General features: G+C 36.8%; 1 protein-coding gene across 1 annotated transcript in view; it reads left to right on the top strand.

The window, feature by feature from the left end:
* Window positions 1-18,368, top strand: part of UNC13C (unc-13 homolog C) — a 586,599-nt gene that overhangs the window by 211,617 nt on the left and 356,614 nt on the right. Inside the window, exons 8-10 of the mRNA XM_041745721.1 lie at window positions 12,758-12,836; window positions 13,962-13,967; window positions 15,036-15,107. Of these exons, the coding sequence (XP_041601655.1) occupies window positions 12,758-12,836; window positions 13,962-13,967; window positions 15,036-15,107 (157 nt within the window). The remainder of the gene's footprint in view (window positions 1-12,757; window positions 12,837-13,961; window positions 13,968-15,035; window positions 15,108-18,368) is intronic.

The raw sequence follows: 18,368 nt of genomic DNA, 5'->3' as shown, positions 1-18,368 counted from the left end.
GTAGCATGGTCAAATTGGTCCCAGGCTATTCTAAAAGTTAAAGATCATGCAGTTGAGTTAAAAACTTTGTTAGCTTCTGATCATTTGCACAACACTGGGCAGTCACTCCTCTGAATATCTTCACGGGTTGCAGAGAAATGATTTGCAGCAGATGCCCAGATAAGGGAAGCCACTTGTTAACTTGCTCAGCATAACCAGTAGTTGTGCTTAAAGCTTTCAGAGGTATGAAACCATCCTCTAGTTCAATGGCACCAGAAGTCAGCCTGCCATAGGACTTGAGTTCCTATAGGGGAGTCAGAGCACACATGGAACTGCTGAGGGAGAGAAGGAATGGACTGGGAATCAGTGGTTAAGAAACATTTCCTTAAAAAAATATAGTCAGAATTACAATATTATTATATTCTATCCCTGCATGTTTGATTCAGTTGAAATCCCTTCAACACCTACCCCCTTGGTTGGCGATTCATCAAAAACAGTGCCTGGTATATATATTTATTGTTTTTCTAAAATTAGATTTTAATTCTACTTTAATTCTGTAAATTCCTTAAAATAACAGGAAAACCATGGAATAATATAGAACCAGGACTTGACTCAGTGGTTTTGTTTTTTTTGTTGTTGTTGTTGGTTTTTGTTTTTGTTTTTGTTTTTGTTTTGACTCAGTGGTTTTGTCTGTGAGTGGGATACTTTCTGAGATGCACAGAGCATGAGGGTTTTTTTTTTTTTTTTCTATCCTTCATTCTTTATCCTTTGAGGTGAGTGGGGTTTCAAGGCCTTTCTTGGTACTACCTATTGAAGCTAGACAATAGGGTTGAATGTTTCTCTATTCTCAGCTAAAGGCTGGGTCATGCTTTGTGTTTCTGTTAGCATTGCATAAGGAAATGGTTAAAAAGGACACAAAACATTGTCTAATAATAAGGGGGCCTGAGTTACAAGAGGCAACCAGCAGATGACATTAGTCTCTGCTATTGGGGACTATGAATTTTCATTAGTAATAGGAGAAGGATTGTGCAAAATTTCAGGGGATTAGCCATGCAGCCTATGTATAAACAATATAATTAAAAGGAATCTAGAATTTCAGCTTTGATAAACGTAGCTTCTTTGCTATTGGATATTTGATTCTATTTAATGGCATCTAAGTAAAGTATATTAAGAAGTTGATCTTTCATGACTGTAGTTTAGAAACTATGTATAGATGGACGCTGAGATTTTCCAGAGAGATTTTACTAGAAAATTAGCTTCAAAACAAGGAGTATCAATATGCACAATGTCATATTTATTACAGCTTTGGGCCACGGAAGCATGGTTTTGGAGTTTAAAAACTAACACTCTAAATTGAGACCCTTTGCAGCATGAGTTTTAATTAAATGGAAAATTTTTTCTAACAATAATAGGTGCTGAACTATTACAAAGTTTGGGGTTGAATTTTTTACTTCCTGGTCTGTAGCCTGTCATAATATCTGAGGTTAATTTAGCTGCAGCTAATACTGTGGAAGAAGAAATATTTTTGTTTTGTTACAGGGAATCGTAAGTCTTAAGAAAGGCTATATTGTCCGCTTGATAAACAATCTGTGGAGGAAATGAGGCCTAGAAGGTACATCTGTAATTGAGTTGTTAGAAGTTAGTCCCCAACACCTACATTTGTTCCCTCAAGCCTAAACTCCAGGGGAATGTTTTAACAGCTGTATTTTACGTTTTCACTTCTGCAACTCATTGTAATAAGACCTGGGACCATTTGATTATTTTTGCTATGGAAAAAAAATATTAATCACTGGAAGTACAAAATGTCACACCAGGATAGTAAATCTTTCACTTCTCATTTTTCTCTTTAAAAAGTTAAAAATGGCATGAGCTTAAAAAAATAATGCAAAGATAAATAATGAAGTAGTCAGCTCTTCTGAAAACTATGTTTCAAAGGAACAAGGGTTTGAAAGAAAGAGCCTGCTTATAGTGGTAAAGAGCATTATGGAGCATTAAGAGGTCAAATGCCTAGGAAAGAAGAAAGTAATTTAGTGGAATACAAAGGCTCTCCTTGACAACGAGGCTATTTGCTCTTTAAAATATTATAGAGTTTTGAATTGGGAATTCTACCGGAGTTCATAAAGTCAAATGAAGGGGTTGGGGAAAAAAAGTAGTGAAATCACCTCAGTCAAGACCTTCATTAAGGAATCCATTAAAGAACCTAGGATAACTTCAACAGTCTTTTTATACCATCTCTGTCTCCTTTACCCGTCCTCTAATCCATCAGGAGCAGCACTGCCCTACTGGTTTTACAACATCCTTTGGTCATGTTAGCCTCATGGCCCAGGGCTACGAGCAAGGAGATGGGGAAATTGGTCATTACAGAGTCCATGAGAAGAATTCTGGGCCTAACAATATAATTTACAACAAAATTGTGGTGATCCAGATATAAAGAAAGGTGCAAATGAGTAGAGGAGGTGAGGATGATAGAAAAGAGAGAGGGATGAGAAAGAAAATGGACCAGGACAGCTGAGTGACTCAGTGATTGAGCATGTGCCTTCGGCTCAGGGTATGATCCTGGAGTTCCCAGATGAGTCGCAAGTCGGGCTCCCTGCAGGGAGCCTGCTTTTCCCTCTGCCTATGTCTCTGCCTCTCTCTCTTTCTTTGTTTCTCATGAATAAATAAATAAATCTTTAAAAAAAGAGAAAGAGGGATCCCTGGGTGGCGCAGCGGTTTGGCGCCTGCCTTTGGCCCGGGGCGCGATCCTGGAGACCCGGGATCGAATCCCACGTCGGGCTCCCGGTGCATGGAGCCTGTTTCTCCCTCTGCCTGTCTCTGCCTCTCTCTCTCTCTCTCTCTCTCTCTGTGACTATCATGAATAAATAAATAAAATCTTAAAAAAAAAATAACATTTAAAAAAAAAAAAAAGAGAAAGAAAATGGACAAAACCTGATACCTCTTGGATATTAGATACAAAGAAGGAAGGATTGGGATCCCTGGGTGGCGCAGCGGTTTGGCGCCTGCCTTTGGCCCAGGGCGCGATCCTGGAGACCCGGGATCGAATCCCACGTCAGGCTCCCGGTGCATGGAGCCTGCTTCTCCCTCTGCCTGTATCTCTGCCTCTCTCTCTCTCTGTGTGACTATCATAAATAAATTAAAAAAATTAAAAAAAAAAAAACAAAGAAGGAAGGATTGCAGTGAGGGTCTGGAACCCTGAGTGTTTCTAGCTTGCTGCCAACCATCTGGGTATCCTATATAAGCATTTGTATTCTTTGATGCATGGTTTCCACATCCCTAAAGTACAAGAGTGTGGGAATATGTCTTTTTTTTTTTTTAGGCTGCTTTGAGTCTTAAAATTTGGATTAGCCATTATTTAGGATTTTAAACCTCTGTGACTGGCCAAATGGTGAGAATATTAAAAAACAGTGAAATCAAAAAGAGACATCCAAAAAAATTTGCTGGGATAATAATTGTTTCTAAAATGGATGTGTTGGCTTAAAAGTGATGACAGGTTTGTGGAAATATTCAAGAACATTTAAAACCTATTTATTGATACCCACTGTGTTCCAGGCACTCAGTAGAATAAACATGATGCTTGCCTACTTCAGTGGAATCACTTTGTATACAAATTTACTGCCTGAACTAGAGAAAGAGCAAAAGAATGAAAGCAGGCTGGTGAAAGAGATAGCACTTAAAAATGATAGGGAATTCAACATGCCAATTCATTATTTTCTTGATATATGCCAGCATGAGCAAGACGGAAGAGATGAATATTCTGTACCCTGTTTCTTATTTTCCTCTTCTCAAATGTTAACAGTATCATCTCACTGTATGTAATTTCATATATTTGTCATACAACCATGTCCTCTAAACTCAAGCCAGTTATTTCATCTCTGCTCAACCAAAGAATTAGTGATAACTCCAAGGCAGGAGGAAATATGGCTGCAGTGGTTTTATTGAGAGACATGTTGGTGTCGAACATCGTTCCCTCCAAAGAGTCCATCAAGGGTAGTTTAGAGGACTGTATGTGATTTCCAGTAAATACAAACATTCTACTTTATGGCCACAGTTAAGAGAATCCAGGAAGCAATGAAGATGGAGAAGTCTGGAATGATTAGTACTAAGGAGCTTTATGCTTTCAGTTTTATTTCCATTTTGAGACAAGGCTTGGAAAATTGAGAAGATAAAAGCAGTGTTTTTCAAAGATTAGAGTTTAAAAACTAAAAAGAATTTGGGGCATCTGTGAGACCCTTGTCTGACAGAAAGCTGAATAGCTGGGACCAGGAATGTAGATAAGCATGAGACGAGAAATAATCTCAGCCAACATGCATCATCATCAGAGCTGAGGTGCTAAACAGAACGGGATCAGCAGAAGAAAGAAGTCTAGACCAAAACTGAGTCCAAAGAGAAGGTTAATAGAGCTCAGAGTACAGCATAGAGTAAAATTACAATTTTGGCTGTCTGCCCTTCTTTTTCTTTAATTCTTCAAATAGACAGCTACCTAAAATTTCATGTCTGCCAGAAACTGTGCTACTAATTTGTTCCTTAGTTTGGAAGACTATAAATAGCCCTAGGGCAGCGGTGAGGCAGGGTATATTTGATCAACTTCAATAATGCCCCTGTCTACACAAGCCTATAATAAATTAATTACTACCAATAATACATAAACCATTTACATATATTATCTCAAAGCTCCCAAAAACACTGCATAGAGGATAATTACTCCATTTTCCATATGAAATCACTGAGATTAATAAAGATCAAAAAATATTTACTGGTCTAGTAGTGAGGCTCTCGTGTCCTTCCTGTGACAAAGCCTCTGACTGCTAACTCACTTCACTGTGAGGTCATTGACTTTCTTCCCAGTCTTCTAGCTTTGGTCTTGCTCTTTCTACTATTTCAAAGATAAGAATCTTAATTTTTAAGCCAAGACAATGGTTTATTCAATGTCTGATCTCTGTGGTGTCAAGGCCTATTCACTTGAACCTTTAATTTTTATTTTTCCCTGCTACATGCCAGAGTTGACTCTGGGGAGGTAGGCATGAGTAAGATTTGTCATATTTTGGTAACATATATCCTAGCAGGGACAGCAATGTAAACAAATAAAGAGATGACAGTTTTACAGAGGTTATGACAAAACTTAGAACAACTGTTCTCAAAAGTTTTTCTGATTTGCACCTATGTTGAGAGCAGCATTATGTACAATAGCCAAATTATAGAAGCAGCCAAAGTGCCCGTCGATAGATGAATGGATAAAGAAAATGTGTACACACACACACACACACACACACACACACACACACACACACTAGAATATTATCTCGGCACAAAAGAGTGAAATCTTGCCATTTGCAATAATATGAATGGAGCTAGAAAGTACAAGAAGTAAAATAAGCCAGTCAGAGAAAGACAGATACCATATGATCTCACTCAGATGTGGAATTTAAGAAACTAAAATAAGCAAAGGAAAAATAAAAAAGATGTAAGCCAAAAAACACAGAATCCTAAGTATAGAGAACAAATTCAGAGGGGAGGTGGGTGAGGGATGTGTGAAATCAGTGAAAGGAATTAAAAGTACACTTACCTTGATGAGCACTGAGTAATACATGGAACTTGCATTACTGTATTGTACACATGAAACAAAACTAATATAACACTATACGTTAACTACACTGGAATTAAAAATTTTTAGTTTTTTTTCTGCTCCAGTTCAACTTAAAAGTATGCTATCTCTGTTAGTAACAAATATTTCCCTTTGAATCCACAGAGCTGCTGATAAGCCCACCAAAGAGGCCAGGAGCCATGATTTCCCTCTCTCCTGCTCCACTAACTCCCCAGCTCCTCCCCCCAAGGATTCCTGATGTTGAACTTACATAGAGGTGCAGTTATTTGAGATGGGGAGGAGGTACCTTAAAAGGCCATGAGTGTCACACTCAAATTTTACTTAAGAGAGATAACTGTGAGCCTGTGCCACTCAGCAAGGAGGCCAGTACCAGTAGAGGAAATAGCGAAGTAGAAACAGATGAGCGGGGAAAAAAAAAAAGAAAGAAAGAAACAGATGAGCGGAGAACCAGTGTGAGGTCCCTGGGAATCTACAAAGGCATTCAGAATGACTGGAATGAAAAAGTAGAGGGAGAAGTTAGAGGAGATAAGACCAAAGGGGAAATCATACCTTACTAAATTGGAAAGGAATTTGTTCTATATCTTGTAAGCAATAAGAGATGTTGAATATGAAAATGATTTCTTTAGATTTGTATTCTAGAAAAAAAAAACTGTTGGCAATTAAAAAAAAATGGGCTGGCAAAAAAAAAATCTAAGAGATTAGCTAAAATAGTAAGGCCTGGAATAGAGTACTATCAGTGTGCGGGTTCAGAAAGGAGATGCTGACTGAAAGTGCTATATTTTATCAATTCTACAACATATGGTTTTATTAATTATAATATATCAAGATGCATTTAATCAATGGTGTCTTAAAAACATTGGTAACCAAGCGGCAATTATAAGAGTTTCATTGTCTATACATTTATAAGCTTGGTTAAAATTGTCCTGGGAGAGTGTTGTAATTTTGTTGTTATTGCTGATGTTATAGGGTGGACAATTGCATTTTCTTAACATTCTAGTCCAGAAGAAAATTATGATGATTTGAGGAAGGGTAGGAGTCCTGTTTATCTCCTTTGAAGCTTTTGGTGAGGTTGAAAGCTGACCAACATGAGTATCTGCAGCAGAGCTGCCTACTTCTTGGAATAAAAGAAATAATAACGAAGCACTATTTTAATGCTATATCACTGTTGCTCTTGATGGCTTAAAATACAGTAATTTGGGCAAAGTCCAAGACATTGACAATTCTGGGTTGAAAAGTAATTCTAAGAAGCTGGACTCTAAATGAGAAACTTAAGGAATAACAATTTATTTTGTTGATATTTTTATTTTCACATATAGAAAAATATGATTGATATGACAAATCTATGCCATAGAGGAAGTAAGTTAAAGGGAGCTTTTTGAATAAATACATAATTTAAATTCTACTTGCTAAAAAAGCAGTGTCAGAGATTAATTTGACTCCCCCCTATAAAAATATATAATACTGTATCTTATAACAGATGGTGTGTTAATTGTGATGAAATATAGAATAAAAAAATCTTTAGGAATTGGTGATTAATTGGATGTGGGGAGTGAATCATCCACTTACACAGACACAAATACTCATTCAGTGTTGACAATAATAAAAAGGTGAAAGAAAAAAAGAATATCATGAATAATATATCCTAATAAGGAGCAGTGAGTTATTAAAGGGTATAATGATCATCAGGAAAATTGTTAAAATGTGTGTAAAATATAGAACAGCAAAAAAAAAAAGCAAAGTAAATTATTGTATGTTTACCATTAAGGAACTAAATAAATACAGAGCTGTTTTTATGTCTGAAAGGGAAGACAGCTGTATTACAGGAGAGGGATTTAAAATGATTCATTATTAATCTTTTACATTGCCTTAGTGTTCCATAATGCTAAAAAAGATTAATTACATAGCCTTGCTCAATAATTGTCTTTGAAACAGAAATAAACAGAAGTGCTGTGATTTGTTTCTTTAGGCTTATAGTCTTCAATTAATTTAACAACTCCTTTGCATATAAAGAGTCTACTAATTTTCTGATTTCTAATGGATTTATGCTAGTCTATGAATATTGCCAATTAACCATCAACCACCCCCTTGTGGAAACAGCACAACTTTATCCCATAATCAGAAAGTCCTTCCTACCTTTGGAAAATCTGTTTGATAGTTTCCACATGATATTCTTGGTGCCTTCTCAGTTCTTTTTCAATCAATATATATTCAGTATGTTATCAGACCAATTTTGAATTAAGATAATTATTAATATATATAAAAATCAGCTCTTACCTTTTCTACCTTAGATATCAGATTCTTTAACAATTATAGAATATATATATCCCTTAGATAATTTGTATTGTTTGTTCTGTAACAAGAGGGATAACTGAATCTGAGTCAATGTATACAGCAATATACTTTCATATCTCCAATTTTGTTAAACGTGGTAAACTCTTTATTTACACAAAGAACTAAGAAAACTGTGAAAAATATTGACTAAGTAATATAAAACAAATACTGAATTAGAATGCATCACAATTTATGAAATTTAATCCTTTTTTTTTTTTTTTAGTTTTATTGTTTGTTTAAGTAGGCTCCATGCCCAGCATGGAGCCCAACATGGGACTTGAACTCAAAACCCTGAGACCAAGACCTGGGCTGAGATCAAGAGTCAGATGCTTAGTGGCATCTGGGTGTCTCAGTCCATTAAGCATCTGCCTTCAGCTCTGGTCATGATCCTGGAATCCTAAGATGATCCCCATGTCGTGTTGGGCTCCCTGTGTAACAGGGAGTCTGCTTCTCCCTCTGCTCCTCCCCCTGTTCATGTTCTCTCTATCATTATCTTCAAATAAATGAATAACATGTTAAAAGAAAAAAAAACTAATGCTTAATGGACTGAACTACTGAGACACCCCCATTTTCTCAACTTTATATAGTGATTGACTCTCCCGATATATCCATAGACCTGATATTTTCATTCCTTTTGTAATTCCTATAGTCTAAAAGCTTCCTGAATAGTTGAAGAGGGGCTGTTTGGGGAAGATTGGGACTATTTTGTACAATATTATAGGGTTTCTGATATGAGGATAATACTGTCTTGAAATACAGTGAAAACAGTTCCCATAGTAGTAACAACTCTAGATCAACTGGGATAGACCTTTTATATCTTCCTTAAAAAAAAAAAAAGCATATGCATGTGTGCATGTATGTGTATATATACATATAAGAAATGTGGGCTTGGGATCCCTGGGTGGCGCGGCGGTTTGGCGCCTGCCTTTGGCCCAGGGCGCGATCCTGGAGACCCGGGATTGAATCCCACGTCAGGTTCCCGGTGCATGGAGCCTGCTTCTCCCTCTGCCTATGTCTCTGCCTCTCTCTCTCTCTGTGTGACTATCATAAATAAATAAATAAATAAAAGGATTCTGATTCTTTAAAAAAAAAAAAAAAAGAAATGTGAGCTTTAGGGTAACAATGTCCTTCAGGTGAACTCAAACTCTGTCATAGATTTCTAGGCCTGGATAAGCTGATGAACTTTTGTTTCATTAAAACTGAAATAAGAGGGATCCCTGGGTGGCGCAGCGGTTTGGCGCCTGCCTTTGGCCCAGGGCGCGATCCTGGAGACCCGGGATCGAATCCCACGTCGGGCTCCCGGTGCATGGAGCCTGCTTCTCCCTCTGCCTGTGTCTCTGCCTCTCTCTATCTCTCTGTGACTATCATAAATAAATAAAAATTAAAAAAAAAGAAATTAAAAAAAAAACTGAAATAAGATTAATTGTAAGCTTCAGTTCATATTATTGCTGTAAATATGGATAATCCACTCATAGAAGCAGTAGTAGGAAATGATAAGTCCTAGAGCTTGGGTTCAAATCCAGAGACTGCTATCTATGATTTAGACAGTAATTGTGGGAATGATTCTAAACAATCCTTTCATCCATTTCCTACTCAAATAATTATAACTATACTTTATTGATGTTTTTGAGAATAAAATGAGAAATATATGTAAAAGTTGGCTATAAATGTTAGCATTACATCTGGCTGCTGGTAAACACCACATAAATATTAAATATTGTTACCTAGTTTGCAGTTTATGGTTAGCAACAGCTTTTAGTCACATCAGCTATTCTGAAAAGGGCTGAAATCAGACTGCTTCTTCCCTAAAATCAGATCTCACTTTCAGTTTGTCTGTGGTTTCCTGTCTGGATGACTCCCCTGAGCTCTTCACCATTGAGGCTAGGTATTTTCTAGATTTTAACTGATCTCTTTGAACTTGACTTCTTGCCTATCTCCCATATGTCTCTTGGTTACTTTGGAACACTTTGAATAAATATTACAAAAATGTTTTACATTTGTATAGAGCTTTATAGTGTTTACCATGCACTTCTTCACTCTTGAGGTAAGGCCATTAGGGAAGCCATTTCTTTCTTTCTTTTTTTTTTTTTTTTCTAAGAGTCAGATTTGCAATAAAAGTTTTACTATTACTTGATGAATAAGAAATGATGGTATATGTTTATACAAATGTCTTATAGTAATAATGTAAAGATAAAACTAAGGAAACACAACATGATTTTGAGCACTTTTAAGGCTGTAAAGATTAAGAGAACATTTTTATTGCATTTGAGTTTTACAAATTACAAAATATGGGTTTGATGAAATTAATGACAAACTCAGGACAGAGATAAATTTTGGATTTGTGTCTTCTAAGTTGGGCTCATTATTTTATAATGCTGAGGTTTGGCCTGGGTCCTTGGCTATCTCTGTTCTGATGAGACAAGCAAAGGAGTGACGTATAAGACCCAAGAAAATAAGTGTGTGTGACTGATTCCTGAATTTGTGAGTATATAAGTTTGCTCAAAATTCTAGGTGCTCTTGGGAATTTGAATTTAATTCTGTGAGAAGGAAAACAAATCATTTAGTGAGGAAAAGCCCATAGCCCACCTATATATTAGATTTTGTAGTTTGTAAATCACTTTCTCAATCATTATCACAATTGAATATGTATCTTTACATAGTTATTAAAGTCACATTGTTTAGCAGTCAAGACATTTCAGAACACTAGAAGGCAGCTAGTTAGTATGACTGCCATGTAGTGTGGTAGAAAAACATTTATTAATTACACTTTATGTCATTATTAATTCTCTTCACAGGGGGCAGAAAATAGAAACTACTTAGATTCAGAGCCTTAGATTGGAGTAAATGAAACTCAAAAGATTCTTCTAGAAATGTACTTACACAACCCTTTTCCCATGAATTTGATGTTTGGAATATGACAGAGTGAAGCATTTATTACTGAAATTGATTCTCACTCTCTTTTTTATTTTTTTTAAATAAGATTTTGTTTGTTCATTTATGAGATATGGAGAAAGAGGGAGGCAGAGGGAGAAGCAGGCTCCCCACGGAGCAGGGAACCCGATGCAGGACTCAATCCGAGGACTCTGGGATCATGACCTGAACCACAGGCAGAAACTTAACCACCGGAGCCACCCAGATACCCAATCCTCACTTTCAAACATATAAGTTACAACATTAATATTTATCAACATTCTATCCTTATTAATATTTTGCTTTTATTATTATTTCACATGAGTTGTATGAGTGAATTATTTCAAGATGATCAAGCTAGTGATTGATACAACTAGAAGTATTAGAGTTAAGACTATGGCTACTAAGAAAAATCCAATAAGGAAAAATGTTCCCTTTATTAAGCTAAGTAGCAGGAGAAAAGAGGCCATCTCTGTGTCAGAGAAAAACTGGCCTGTGAGATGCTGACAACATATTCTCGACTGTTGCAGTCTGCTGTAGCAGAGGTGCCTAGATAACACTCAGGCCTCTCAGGTGAGTGTACCTGCTGAAAAAAGTTGACTCTAAGCTAAAGTTAAGCAGGAGTTTTGTAGGTCGAGTGAGCGTAGGAGAAGTGGTCATCAGTGACTTGAGCATCTTTTTAGTTGTATAACCAAACCTACCTTAGATGGAACAAAAATCAAATTCAATGTATTAAACTCATTTTAATAAAGATGAATCTATTTTAAGATTAGTTTAAATTGCAAAAATGGCAATGCTTAGTATAAAAAAACATTGACTATTACCAAATTTAGAACAGTGAGAATCTTCCCTTTTTCTTCTACCCATTATCACTCCATAAAGGTAACTCTAGTTATCAATTTAATGAATATCGTTCTAGATATTTTCTGTGCATATATAAACACATGCACATGATATATTAAACTTACCAATATGCAAACTTGCTTTTCTACTTAATGCACTGTGAATGTTTTTCATCTATTCACATATGTATTTAATTCATTCACTTTAATTATTATGTTCTTCCCATTGGACAATATAACTCATTCAATAAACATTTAGGTTACCTAGCTTTTATTGCTATTATAAAAAGAAATATCGGGGTGCCTGGGTGGCTCAGTTAAGCATCTGCCTTCAGCTCAGGTCATGATCCCAGGGTCCTGGGTTTGAGCCCCTCATGGAGCCCCACATCCATTAGGCTCCCTGCTTAGCAAGGAGTCCTCTTCTCCCTCATCCTCTGCCTGCCACTCCCCCTGTTTATGCTCTCTGTGTCAAATAAATTAATAAAGACTCTTAAAAATGTCATAGCGAATATCCTTGTACAAGAAATTAATCTCTTGTTGCCATTTCTCCTTAGAGTAAGTTCAGGTAGGTAAAAATTCTGGTATAAGGGTTACTACAAATATTTTAAATGCAGCTATGGCTCTTTGAGATACCACTTTGGGGTTTAAATGTGAAGAGGCAACACATCCAAAAAGAATGATATTTTTACAAATACATGTTTTTTTGTCTTGTTTTGTTTTTACCGTTGCAGATCAAACTTCCACCGTTAATGGTTTAGTTCTATTTCTTCCTGGAGATACAAAATTTCATATAACAATTTTATTTTCTCTGTGATAATGACAGGAAAACTGTGTGTCAAACCAGCCCAGGTATATTTTGAAGTTTCAGCATATAGAACTATGTAGGAATACAAGCGATCACTTTGGTAGCTAGTTTTCCGCCTCTTCACTGGGTAAAGGTCCTAGAGGCTTGAATCTTTCCTATTGTGAACCAGTTGAAATGGTATACATTTAATCTTTTTCACAGCGTTTTTACCAAATCTCCTACCATGAGCAGGAGATTTTTTTCTTAAAGTCTGGTTTCCATTGAAATCATTCCTGTTTTTCCTTTTAGGGCCGGACGAGGACTTTACGGAATTGACAGTATGCCAGATCTCCGCAGGAAGAAAACTTTGCCTATTGTACGAGATGTGGTAAGTCACTCCTGGTTAATTCTCTTTGATTGCATGTGTCACCTTTTTCTTCATTAGATATCATTTTGGCCTTCATATTAAGTGCCTTGCCTGTATTTCATAGAATAAAATATATAACAAACTGGATTATACCAAGTATTGCACTTATCATTTCTTTAAAATCTATTAGATGAATGAAATAACTGTAACCTTCTGACAGCTTTTTTTTTTAAAAGTGTTCTCCCCTCTACCAAAGTCCCTGTGGGGCTTGAACTTATGACCCCAAACCAAGAGTTGTAGGTCCTACTGACCACCCAGACAGGCACCCCTTAACAGCATTTTATGTTGTTGAAATTACAAACAGTTAAGACTGCAAAAAGTCACACACCTCACACAGCATGCCAAGTGAGCTGCTGCAATTGGGCTTTGATGTGTACAGTGTTGCAAATGACCGCAAGTTTAATACACGCTTTGAGTCTTGACCTGAACTTCCTCACCTTAAAGCAGTGAATTTTCTACTTTAAAAAGCAGCACATAATATTAACCAATTATTTATTAAGATCTAATTACATTAAAAAGTGATTCAACTATCTTGTGGCTCCCAAGTTATCAAAACCTTTATGAAGCCTACACATAACTTTCAGTAACTCAAATTCTCCTATAACAAAATATGCTGGGGACCACCTACAGATAAAAAGAATTGATAGTGGTCTGCATTAGGTTATAAAAATAAATAGCCTATCAGCATGAAACAAAGTGTTTTCTATTATCTAAATTGTCTTCACATTTTTTTCTGGAGGCATATTCTTAGTAGTTTATGACATGAAAATATGTTTTATCTAAGAGAAATAGAAATTTCCCTTTCAGCAACAATGTACACAGTTTTTTATATCAGCAATTTTTAATTTTACAATGGAAACTGTCATCTGAAAACCATCACAGTGGTTTTAAATTAGGAAAGTTAAAACCTTGATTGGAAAGATCTTATACTGAAAAGCATGACATGTCCGAACAGCTCATATTTCTGCCATTGTAAAGTGACATTATTTTAAAGTGTTAGGTTTATTTTAACATCATTTTGCTCTTTTCTCACCTTTCTTATGTCTAATTATTTACATTTTGTTTCCTCTGACTTGGAATCTTCAGGCCATGGTAAGTGATTTTCAATTTAATATTTTCCATACCTCTCAGTATTTACTGCACTTATTCTTGAGACAAAAGAGGGCAAGATGGGGAAATAAAAAGAAAATAAGAATAAGGAATAAGAAATTTGGGTTCTCCAGGAATTTACAATCTAGTTCAGTTCTGAAAGATACACCAAATTATATATACAACAGATGCTGATACAGACTAAAATAGAATTCAGATATAATTTTAAGGATAATAGGTGTCAGAGTTGGAAGATCATCTTAGATGAGTCCTTGGAGGTAAGCCCTCGAAAGGTTTACACAGTAGAGATGGAGATGGGTGGACATTGACTTTCTCAGAATAGTGCTGAATTTTTATCTGAGTTTATGGCTTTGTAGCTCCAAAAAGAAACATTGAAGCCCAGGTACATAATTCTACTATGACTTCCCTTTGCTCCTAATGGGATAACATATTGAGCATTCCCATATAAAACTTCTGATTTCCAAAGTTCTCTACAGCACTGCTAAGTGCATTATAGCACACACATTTCAGGTAGGAGCAATGTAATGGTTCTATTTTATAGTAGGGAAACTAAACGGACTTGACTTTTAATTAATCACCTAAATTATCAGTGTTGAGATTGGAAAACCAATCTGGCTATAATGGTTTTCATCTATAAAACGAATACTTAGAAAAATAATCTGTGACATTGCACAGACCATCTGGCTCTGTACCAGTGGCTATGTTTTATAAAGGAATGTTCATATGTTTTTCCTTAGGGAAAAGCAAAGTTATAGAAGCCTCTTGCTAGCCTAGAAACCCACGGGTGATCATTTTGCCTTGCTGAGCCTCAGTTTTGTCATCTGCAAAATGTAGGGATTGGGTTCAGTGATACATGGGGACTTTTTTCATTTTTGATGTTCTATGATTCCACATTTTGGATGAACTAGCTGACTACTGAAAATAGCCGATCCCTATTGACTAAAGAAAAACTAATTATAGTTTGCATTCTTACATTTTCATGTGCTGCTGAGCAATATATTCATGGCAGCCACCTCACATGCCAATAACTCCTAATTCTGTTAATTTTAGACTTTGGCTGCCCGGAAATCTGGACTCTCCCTGGCTATGGTGATTAGGACATCACTAAACAATGAGGAACTGGTAGGTGCAGAGTCAATGACTACGTATTGTTCATAGTCCAGGGGAAAAGGATTCTGCTTAAGCCACTCAGTTGTAATATTGATTCCGAAGTTCCAGAAATAACTAGGAATATGGGGCAAGTATGACCTCAACAAATTTCCTCAGGGCCTTAGTTTCCCTATCATACAGATTCTCCTCTGCTGATCAAATATGAATGTGCCTATCCATTTTTATAAATGCTATTCCATCCTCACACCGTTTATCTGTAATTCCCCCCCCTGAAAAAAATCTTGCTACCTTTTTTTTTGTATGGTTCAAGTTTTGCCTCCTTTATGAAGCTGTCCCAAACATCTTCCTCCTCTTCTGACTGAATATTTTGTTTCCTCCTCTGGGCTTTTGTAGCATTTAATCATGACCTCTATAGTGTAATATGGCAAGAATGAAGGTTGCTTGGGGTGAGTCGCATCTGTACGCTAAACTAGCATTGTTATATCTAGCAAGTTATCTAACTTCCTTGAGTCTGATTTTCCTTCATCTGTAAAGTGAGATAATAAGACAAATTATTAAGGGAGTGGAAATGTGTTTAACACTTGGCATAGCTTAGAGTATAGTAAAAAAAAAAAAAACAAGCTGCTGGTTTTATTATTTTTGTAAGCTATTTTATTATTTTGCATAAATCTTTCCTTTATTTTTTTTGGATATTTTTTATTGGAGTTCAATTTGCCAACATATAGCATATCACCCAGTGCTCATCCCATCAAGTGCCCCCCTCAGTGCTCGTCACCCAGTCACCCCAACCCCCCACCCACCTCCCTTTTCACTACCCCTTGTTCATTTCCCAGAGTTAGGAGTCTCTTGTGTTCTGTCACCCTCACTGATATTTCTCACTCATTTTCTCCCCTTTCCCCTTTAATCCCTTTCACTATTTTTTATATTCCCCAAATGAATGAGACCATATAATGTTTGTCCTTCTCTGATTGACTTATTTCACTCAGCATAATACCCTCCAGTTCCATCCACATTGAAGCAAATGGTGGGTATTCGTCATTTCTGTGGCTAAGTAATATTCCATTGTATACACAGACTACATCTTCTTTATCCATTCATCTTTCGATGGACACTGAGGCTTCTTTCACAGTTTGGCTATTGTGGACATTGTTGCTAGAAACATCGGGGTGCAGGTGTCCCGGCATTTCACTGCATCTGTATCTTTGGGGTAAACCCCCAGCAGTGCAATTGCTGGGTCGTAGGGCAGGTCTATTTTTAACTCTTTGAGGAACCTCCACTCAGTTTTCCAGAGTGGCTGCACCAGTTCACATTCCCACCAACAGTGCAAGAGGGTTCCCCTTTCTCCACATCCTCTCCAACATTTGTTGTCTCCTGTCTTGTTAATGTTCCTCATTCCCACTGGTGTGAGGTGGTATCTCATTGTGGTTTTGATTTGTATTTCCTTGATGGCCAGTGATGCGGAGCATTTTCTCATGTGCATGTTGGCCATGTCTATGTCTTCTTTGGTGAAATTTCTGTTCATGTCTTTTGCCCATTTAATGGTTGGATTGTTTGTTTCTTTGCTGTTGAGTTTAATAAGTTCTTTGGATACTAGCCCTTTATCTGATATGTCATTTGCAAATATCTTCTCCCATTCTATAGATTGTCTTTTAGTTTTGTTGACTGTTTCTTTTGCTGTGCAGAAGCTTTTAATCTTGATTAAGTTCCAATAGTTCATTTTTGCTTTTGCTTCCCTTGCCTTCATAGGTGTATCTTGCAAGAGGTTGCTGTGGCCAAGTTCAGAAATGGTGTTGCCTGTCTTCTCCTCTAGGATTTTGATGGATTCTTGTCTCACATTTAGATCTTTCATCCATTTTGAGTTTATCTTTGTGTTTGGTGTAAGAGAATGGTCTAGTTTCATTCTTCTGCATGTGGCTGTCCAGTTTTCCCAGCACCATTTATTGAAGAGACTGTCCTTTTTCCAGCGGATAGTCTTTCCTGCTTTGTCGAATATTAATCAACCATAGAGTTGAGGGCCCATTTCTGGGTTCTCTATTGTGTTCCCTTGATCTATGTGTCTGTTTTTGTGCCAGTCCCACACTGTCTTGATGATCACAGCTTTGTAGTACAACTTGAAATCCAGCATTGTGATGCCCCCAGCTCTGGTTTTCTTTTTCAATATTCCCCTGGCTATTCGGGGTCTTTTCTGATTCCACACAAATCTTAAGATGATTTATTCCAACTCTCTGAAGAAAGTCTGTGGTATTTTGATAGGGATTGCATTGAATGTGTAAATTTCCCTGGGAGCATTGACATTTTCACAATATTAATTCTTCCAGTCCATGAGCATGGAATATTTTTCCATCTCTTTGTGTCTTCCTCAATTTCTTTCAGAAGTGTTCTGTAGTTTTCAGGGTGTAGATCCTTTACCTCTTTGTTTTTTTTTTTTATTTTTTTAAATTTTTATTTATTTATGATAGAGAGAGAGAGAGAGAGGCAGAGACACAGGCAGAGGGAGAAGCAGGCTCCATACACCGGGAACCCGACATGGGATTCGATCCCGGGTCTCCAGGATCACGCCCTGGGCCAAAGGCAGGTGCCAAACCGCTGTGCCACCCAGGGATCCCTCCTTTACCTCTTTGTAAACCTTTCCTTTAGATGCTAATATTCTTAAAGGTAGCACTGCATCTTTGTTGTTCTTGCGAAATACTTTGATCCCTATTGCTTAGTACAAGGTCTGGCATGAAGTAGATACTTTGTAAATTCTTGTTGAATGAAAGACCCAACATGATTAGAAAATACAAGTAGGCTGCAAATATCTAGGTCAGGGATTCTTAAATTCGGCTCATTAGAATCACCTGTGGGAGCTTTAAACCATGCAGATGCCTGGGTCTCACTCCCAGTGATTCTGATTTAACTGGCTTCAGATGTGGTCTGGATATAAGGGATTTTTTAAAAACTATCTGGCAATTCTGATGTGCAGTGGATGTTGTGACCAGGTAACCCCATCTTGCCCAGCCAGTCTACTGTAGTTTGGATATAAGAAAAATTAAACATCCTCTGGTGTAAGAGAAAGCACCATATTGCTTGCTGAATCTTGAAGTATCTAGTCCATTGTTTTTGAAGGGGTAATCAAGATTGAGGGTTTTTCATCATTAAACTCTTATATTATTCCTTCTTTCAAAAAAATTTAAAATATGTTATTTGGTCTGAAGTACAAATTTTTATTCCTATGAAAAGTTTATAGGAAAGAGATAGAAATTAGAAGAGCTACTCCACTCTCTGAGGTCCTGA

Source organism: Vulpes lagopus, chromosome 2 (assembly GCF_018345385.1).
Source record: "Vulpes lagopus strain Blue_001 chromosome 2, ASM1834538v1, whole genome shotgun sequence".
NCBI lineage: Eukaryota > Metazoa > Chordata > Mammalia > Carnivora > Canidae > Vulpes > Vulpes lagopus.
The sequence above is the reverse complement of the archived record's forward strand: the minus strand, read 5'-3'. Positions and strand labels throughout refer to the sequence as shown.